The sequence below is a fragment of the Olea europaea genome, chromosome 4 (genome assembly GCF_002742605.1).
Source record: "Olea europaea var. sylvestris chromosome 4, O_europaea_v1, whole genome shotgun sequence".
NCBI lineage: Eukaryota > Viridiplantae > Streptophyta > Magnoliopsida > Lamiales > Oleaceae > Olea > Olea europaea.
This window is the reverse complement of record NC_036240.1, coordinates 20852223-20860230: the sequence shown is the minus strand read 5'-3', so window position 1 is coordinate 20860230 and position 8008 is coordinate 20852223. Positions and strand designations below refer to the sequence as shown.

Here is an 8008-nt window from a genome sequence, read left to right as displayed (position 1 = left end):
AAAAAAAAACACACACACACACACAGAGTTGTCGAGATGGCAAGTGGATGTCGAAATGGCATTCTTGAATGAAGATCTTGGCGAAAGCATCTTTATACAACCCGATGGGTTCGTCGCAAAATTAAGGTTGAATAAAAATTAGAAGCGCACACACACGCGCGAAGATTTCGACATTCATGAAACATAAGTACGTATATAAAACATATACGTATATAAATATTTAGAAATGTGACCTGTTCGTTGGTGATTTCTACTGCAAACCCGTCGACAATAACCAATGAGAGGGTTTTCGTGTAGCTTCCGGGTTGGAGATTCTTTGCCAATAGCTCATCGTGTTTCCTACTCAAGTACAAATCAAGTTCATTTTCTCCTTTTTTTGTTCTGTAAACCAAAAGGAATACTAAGCGCACTTCAGAATAGTGAGTTGTGTTGGTAAAAAAATAACTTATAAATAATGTTTAACAAAATAAGAAACTTAAATGTACACGCCCAAAACTGGCCTGTTGGATCGAAGGCGCTCATATTCCGGATCATAATTCATGAACACAAAATGTAGCTCTCTCTTATTGCCATCCATTGTCTAGAGCCCTCTTTCCTTTTCCCTTTTTTTCCTTTTTTGGAATTTGAGAGTTTCTTTGGGTTCAAATGCTCCAGTACAAGGTGGAAATTTATAGATATCAGGCTGTCATTTCTTTTTTATTTTTTTCTTTCTATTTTTCCAAAAAATGAAAAAATATCATGAAAATAAAAACTGAAAAAAGAAAAAAATCAGATATTTGCATGGTTGGTCAATGTATTATGGATGAAATTCTAAGAATGCAAGGTCTGCCAGATCCCTCACAGTCGTGGGCTCCGGCGTATATATGTATATATATTTTGGATTATTCTCTTTGTACCGAGGGAGGCTAATCGAAGCGTTTACCCCCCTCTCACAAACACATGGGCCCCGCGTGTATTTAATAATGTCGAGCCGTGGTCCCCACCTTGATGATATGAGTAAGGTGTAAACGGTTAGGTAAACCATTATGTACGTATAGCACGATCTATTTTTCATGTGGAACCGACCTCTACAGTGAGAGGTCTGTAAGAAATTGCTCTGTACCAAATTTTAATTTCTTTGTCTTTAATACCATCTAACATACTCAAGTGTGATCCCTATCTTAGGACAGGTCACGTCGAATCCCCCTGAATTTTTATTAATTTATTTTATTATTAATAAAACGTGCCATTTAAAAAAAAAAAAATGTATAGCCATACTAATTGTGATGCATTCAACTCTATGTCCGGTCGATTTGATTTGTACGCTTATTTCAGTTCCACGTGTCGAAAATTAAGCAATTAAAAGAGTTGGGTACGTGCATGTACTGACACCTGTCAGTCACTACTGATGGGTCCTTAGCTGGTTTTATGGACTTTGATTTCCTCTGATTCCCGTGACCCGTAGGTGACGTATTCCATTCAGAATAGTTCGTATGTTATTTTTAAAGTTGGGGAATGATAATTTGATGTTTATTAAGATTTAATTGATAGTTATATATTACGTAATTAACACGGTAAGAAATTCGGCCAACTCACCTTTGGAATTAGAGGGGCCAAGACACACCACCGTGTACAAAATGTACTATGCCAAACGGAAAAACTTGGGCGATTTGATAAACACCATTAAAATGTGTGCGTTTAAGCCGTTAAGGTTGAAAAAATCGGCTCATCTCATGAAATATACTTTCTTCTTTTCGTTTGTCCAAAATTATAAACTACTTTTCTCATCAAAAGTATATTTAATTTATTAGTTTTTTTAATATATTTATGTTTAATGTCTCTTGTTATCACTTAATATGAACTACTCATATTTATATATTTAACGTAGAGTATATTAGGAAAAATATAAGTAAATTTTATATTTTCTTAATGTTTGTGTAATAGAAGAAAACCTGATTGAGAGAATAATAAAACAACATATGACATATTACTCATTTATAGCATTTCAATTCTACGAGCAAAAAATGCGATCAAAATTTCAACACCATAATAAAGCTGGTCGATATGCCAAGACTTTCCACTTTGAGACGAATTGAGACAGGGTTCAGCTCGATTTACATGACTACTTGTGGGTGTCAAATTAGTAAATTCACCCATGTTTGATTCTCATTATTTCAAAATTCATTTTTTTCTCAAATTTATTTTCAAGATAAAACATTTTACATGTAAATTCAAAATTTTTTCTACTTTTTAATCATACCTTCTCTAAAAATTTACTATTACAAATCTATTTTGATAAAACAATGGGCATAAAAAAGAGTGTTCATAAATAGCGGAAAAATAGTCCAAGTCAATCATCATGTTCGACTTTAAATACAAAAACATCATAAATTTGCGCGGTCCGAGAAAAACTTCATATTCATATCACGACCCAATAGAAATGCTGGACGAACAGGGCCACGTTAGCGCTGTCCGTATTAGGTGCCCCTATTGGAGGGGGCGCCTGTCCTCCAAGAGGGGGCACCTAAGTTTGGAAACGGCCCTGTCCAAGAAGATTTATTCCACGAGCCAAAATGTGCACGTAATTTGACGTTTCTTGAATTTATTTCCTCTTGTAAGGCGGAATCATCATATTACTACACGCTCATTAGAACAAGAATTTCAAAAGTAACTGGAGCATTCACTATGTTGCGGCCGACTGGTGAGCTCAGAACATGGCCATGGGCTAACTTGAATAGCAGCCCCAGTTACATCAGAGCATTGCCAGGGCAAATTTCTCGGACCAGGGGAACCACGGAGATGGATATTAGATAGACAAATCCCCGAAAATGGTGCATTTTTCAGACCGTGAATCAAACCTGGCTGTTGAACGTTTTCGCCCCAGACATCCTTAATTTTGACATCCTTGAGCACGGGAAGAGCGTTTAAGTTGAAATTGTTATCAGGGTGGTCTCCAACATCGCCCGAGATCTTTATCCCCTTCCTTACATTCTCCATGTAGACATTGGAGACTCTAATGTTTCGTATAACTCCTCCTCGACCTACATTTGTCTTCAGATGGATGCCGACTCCCATGTTGAATAAGTTTATGTGCTCGGCTAAAACATCTTCAACGCCACCAGAAGTCTCACTCCCAACTGCGATTCCAGAAAATGGTGATGATCCAGTTACCCTACGGATGGTGATGCTGTGACTAGGCCGACCATATGCAATGCCATACTCGTCCCACCCACTCTTCACTGCTATAAGGTCGTCTCCAGTTGATATGTAGGAGTCCTCAATACAGACATGGGAGCTTGAATCTGTACATGAAGAAAAATAAATAAATAAATAAAAGAAAAAAGAAAAAATCAGTTGGAAGTGATTGAATGGCAAGAAAATAAAATCTTGTTCGTATTTAGTTGTATCCAATACTACGTACCAAAGGTGCACTATAATCTTTATGCAGAGTGCAGAATGATGAAGCGGAGAATATAAACCACTTCTACTCGTAAAAACCACATTCATTTAATGAAATGTGCCTGACCTTATATTGAAATAGGAAGAACTGGCATTACATTAAATTTTCTCAGCCTACCTGGATCAATTCCATCTGTGTTGGGAGAGTCAGCCGGAGCCAGTATGGTGACGTGGTGAATTACGACATTGCTGACATGACGAAAAGGAAAAAAGAGTTAAGACTAGATCACCCATCACTACGAGCATGTTTTGTAAGCTTAAGAAAGTATGAGTAACCTTCTTCTTCATCCTTTTTTTTCCTCCAATCATATTTAGATAATTAAGTTTCCATACTTTTAAATAACAAAGTTACTTGTTTTGAAAGTAACTCTACCTTATTTTCGAAATAACTTAATAAATTCCAGTTTCACGCATTCAGCAAAGCAAATTTATTTATTGTAGAACTCGTTTAAAGTGAACTTTTTTAGTTTAGCTAAACATACTTGATCTCCGTGTAACATACTCGAATAATTTTGATGCTAATGCAAATAGCAATGTACTTGCATGGATAGAATAAATCTCTGTTTAAATGATTCTCCAAATATCTTAGGATCCCTCATTTTCTCTCATTGAGACTAGGGGATTAAAATCATACATAGATGAAGTCATTTATTTCAATGACAAAATGACAGGAGAAATAACTTCAGGACTATGATCAAGATCATGTAATCTACTTGCAGGTATTTTCTGTACAAAAACTCAAAAAATTGAAGTTCGCCTAGAAAATGAAGGCGACATCAAATATATCCATCTTTTTAACAAAAGAAAATTCTGACCAAATAATAAAAGAATTTTTACAATTGTGAACCATCAGAAGTCAAAATGTAAGTAATGATCTCTCATATCCGTTTAAAAAAGTGCGACATACTAAAATATTACCTGCAATACACAGGATGAATGTTCCAAAATGGTGAGTTCTTGAATATTACATTGGAAATTATTATACTTCTGGAGTTCATGAATTCAACAAGGTTGGGCCTAGTGAACTGAAGGGTTCTTTGCCTCCACATGTTCCACCAGACGTCACCTTGTCCATCAATTGTCCCATTCTCACCTACATATAAGCAAAGTAGAAAGATACGTAACTAAGAACCGATACTCAACAAATAACGAGGTGCCATTTTTCTTGAAAAGAAATGTATTTGGTGCTAGAGTGTGTAGAGTTTATTCATATTGTATCCTCATCTCCTCGACCATGGAACAACCTTTGTGGTAAGATCAACCTTTGGGGCGTTATGACCAATTTTTTATGGGTTCAGAAGCAGTAGTTTCCAAGATGAGTTTTTTTTTTTTTTCCCTCTTCTTTGGTAAGGGTACAATGAACATACAATCATGTACCATATGGCCGTAACATTCCCACAATTTTTTTGCGTGTGCTACTGCCTCACTCTTTTGGGGTTCAGTCACTTCGGTGGCAGTAGACTCCGAGGTAATCGTTTTTATTGCAATGTTATATTGGGTATTCATACATGTATCAAGTCGCTTTAATATTCCTATTATATAAACGGTTTATTAGGGGTCCCCTTTTCGTATGCAGAAAAGTGCGAGCATAACTTGTAGACTTCTTTTCCATTATAGTAAAAAGCAAGTGATTGGATTACATTAAAGTTGAACTACTAAAGATCTGTGATTTTTGCTCATTTTCTGATTGACTTTTTCTTCTTATTATTACTCCCGAAATAGGGATTTAAGTTTAATCCATAACAAATTCCACATATTACTTCTCAAAGAGACTCCATGTTCTAGTACGATTCTCAATTTTCTTAGGCACTTCTGTGGTATTTTTTTTTATAAAGATGAGGTCAGGTGAAGTAACAAAAAGATAGTCTCGAGATTCTTTTTTACTTTTCACCAATTGGTGAGTGCCGCATAATGAATCAGCAGAAATAATGAGATCTCAGTTTTAACACTAACCTGTGATTATTATATCATGCAGCCTGTCCCCATGAATAAAACTAATGTACCTTCCTCCAGGTCGTTCTCTTCCTCTACCATAAGAAGGTAACGGGGCTATTAATGGCCAATGCCGGGTATCCTGAAGCATTAACGACGGATTTTTATTTTTTACTTTTAAAGATCCATATGAATAGAAATAAGGATGCAGCGAAAAGGAAAGAAAGGATAAAGCAATAAAAGGAGATGAAATTTCACTCCAGTAAGCATGTTTTGTTATGCTTAAAAAGCTCACTTTCAAGTAAATAAGTTTTAAAACACATAATTTACATATAGCTAGCATATTAAAACAGGCAAGACAGAAGAAATGCTTATGTATAGATCTCATAAGTATATTAAAGAAGTCAATAATTTTCTTTTGCGAGTCTTTACAGCAAAAATCAACATTTGCACAGCATAAACGCGCATTCAGAATAAGATTTGTTGGTAATCACGATAAAGCACAAATAATGTGGCAAATACATTTAAAGCAAAAAAGGACTAAACTTTTCATTTTTTGTCTCAGACTCGATGGCGTCATATCACGTCAAGTTTGTCGTGAATACAAATTGAAATAGTTATGCTCACAACACTATGCAAACTTCATGACATTACACGGATTTAACTCTCAGTAAGAATCAAGACAACCTTCAAAAATAATAAAAATATAGCAATCTCACTCCTTTTTCCGTCAATATTAAGTTCTTATAATGGCTGTAAAATGACCTTATAAAATTATAATCTCACAACCCCGTGTAGAAGTGTCTTAGGCATGGCATGACAAAAGCTAGACTTTCCACCAACAAAATGTGAAAGTCTTTACACCCAGCAAGGCCTTGATTGTTGGCGGGTGGGGCCCTATTGACGCTTATCTTTTGAATTTGGCTGGTGGCGGGCCCGGATAATGTTAGGCGGGTCAGATACCCAGGCATGGTTGAGACCTCTAACCATATGTCATTTATCATTAATATTTATTTTCTTCATTTTTATATTACTTCCCTGGTAAAGGCATTCTTTTGCTGTCATCCATTATAGCTGGTGCTGTTAGTCAAATCTTTTGCATGCATATGCACATGCATTGTAGTCCTTATGTATCCCATGGACCACCCCCTTATCCTTATTGTTTATCAATCTATCTTTAATTCTCTACCTAGTAAATTACTAATTTCATTGCCCTGCATACCATTTCCATATTCTGCGTAGGCAGATATCATATAATAAACTTAGTCGCTGAGTTATGGAATACTGTTATACAAATATATTAAAAGGCATACATGTGACTAAACATTAAGTATGCTCTTATTAAAATTTGATTCGACTACCAAGGTAAGAACCAACATGCCACGCTAACCAAAAAATGCTTGTCATAGTGTCCACCAAGAGTCTCCTCAGCCTCGGTTATATAAACCAAACCTTCGCATTCATCAGATAGGTCCAATGCGGATGTGGTCCTACCTACTACAGCGGGGATTACTGAACTTTCCCGATTTAGGACATTGCAGCCACAATCTTGGTCATCTCATGCCAATTAAGTCATAGATTACAAAACAAACATTTCGTATTTTAACTATGTTTCTATGCCATTATAACTTGACCGTCGGATTGTTTTCACACATATAGATAAAAGCAAGTTGGTACGGTTAAAATGACTGAGCAACATCATAATAATCATGCAAAAAACTAGTTCCAGCTTAAAAATTACATGGTCATAATTCATAATGGTACCTTAGTGGCTTTGATAACAGCACCTCTAGCCAAGTAGAGAGTCAAATGGCTAGTGAGATTAAAGGGTCCTGTTAAATACACCCCTGGAGGAATATAAAGCAGTGTGCCTCCTCTCCTCTTCAAATGCCCAATTCTATATATAGCTGCTCTGAATGCTTTTGTGTTCAATGTTCTCCCATCACCTACCCCTCCAAAATCCGTTATCGATATCTTGTCATTCCGGTACCTCACCGGTGCAATTCCAGCGCAAGTTGCCCACTCGGCATTGGCAAAATTCGAGCAGTTTATTAACAGTGCCATAACCAAAAAGCATAAGAAAATTGGAGGTTCAAGACCCATATTGGACTTTGATTTTAGCTTAAAAGGTTTACTTTTAAATGAATTACTCTTTCTATGAGTGAAAACAAGTTATAAACACAAAGTATTTAGTGATAATCTGTGGATAATGTCACTAATTAAATCGGTTTTGTGAGTGATGTACAAAGAGAAAGCTCCAAATATGAATCTTCTACGTTTGCAATAAAGAAGATTAAAATTCATACTAGGAAAAAGATCCCAGAAAAATTATTGTTTCAAAAAGTGGAAAAAACGTAGTTACTCATATGGAAGAGGAAAAGAACACAAAGAAGTGTATAAATAAGTAGGAAAAAAAATACAGTGTGTGAAGAGGTGAAAATCACCTGAATCGTCAAAGCAGAGATTTGTCTGTAAGTGATTGTCTTCTCCGAAAAGAGAGAGACAGAGAGAGATTAAGGGTGAGAGTGTCAAGAAGCAGAGTTTTTGGGCAGGAGAAGCTATGAGCAAGTGAAGAAGAGTATATTAAAAAATACTATTCGAACGGACCGGTTGCATCTAAGTTAGAAATTTAGCCCCG

General features: G+C 36.0%; 2 protein-coding genes across 2 annotated transcripts; both read right to left on the bottom strand.

Moving 5' to 3' along the window:
• Nucleotides 1-17: 17 nt before the first annotated feature.
• Nucleotides 18-627, bottom strand: LOC111394113. Its single transcript, XM_023019896.1, has 2 exons — nucleotides 501-627; nucleotides 18-381 (listed from the first exon to the last, which is right to left on the bottom strand). The coding sequence occupies exons 1-2, from the start codon at nucleotides 575-577 to the stop codon at nucleotides 93-95; spliced, it is 366 nt and encodes a 121-aa protein (XP_022875664.1). The 5' UTR covers nucleotides 578-627; the 3' UTR covers nucleotides 18-92.
• Nucleotides 628-2283: 1656 nt separating this feature from the next.
• LOC111394001 (probable polygalacturonase) lies at nucleotides 2284-7946 on the bottom strand. The gene is made up of 5 exons (XM_023019793.1): nucleotides 7135-7946; nucleotides 5392-5512; nucleotides 4357-4531; nucleotides 3557-3627; nucleotides 2284-3281 (listed from the first exon to the last, which is right to left on the bottom strand). The coding sequence occupies exons 1-5, from the start codon at nucleotides 7471-7473 to the stop codon at nucleotides 2641-2643; spliced, it is 1347 nt and encodes a 448-aa protein (XP_022875561.1). The 5' UTR covers nucleotides 7474-7946; the 3' UTR covers nucleotides 2284-2640.
• Nucleotides 7947-8008: the final 62 nt, after the last annotated feature.

Bases quoted from the DNA above. Each gene is read 5' to 3' on its own strand.
- LOC111394113 (XM_023019896.1), bottom strand. From the start codon at position 577: ATGGATGGCAATAAGAGAGAGCTACATTTTGTGTTCATGAATTATGAT. The intron at 382-500 runs GCCAGTTTTGGG...TTTGGTTTACAG, and splicing joins GAGCGCCTTCGATCCAACAG to AACAAAAAAAGGAGAAAATG.
- LOC111394001 (XM_023019793.1), bottom strand. From the start codon at position 7,473: ATGGGTCTTGAACCTCCAATTTTCTTATGCTTTTTGGTTATGGCACTG. The intron at 5,513-7,134 runs GTACCATTATGA...TTAATGCTTCAG, and splicing joins CTGTTATCAAAGCCACTAAG to GATACCCGGCATTGGCCATT. The intron at 3,628-4,356 runs GTAATATTTTAG...TCGTCATGTCAG, and splicing joins ATTCATCCTGTGTATTGCAG to CAATGTCGTAATTCACCACG.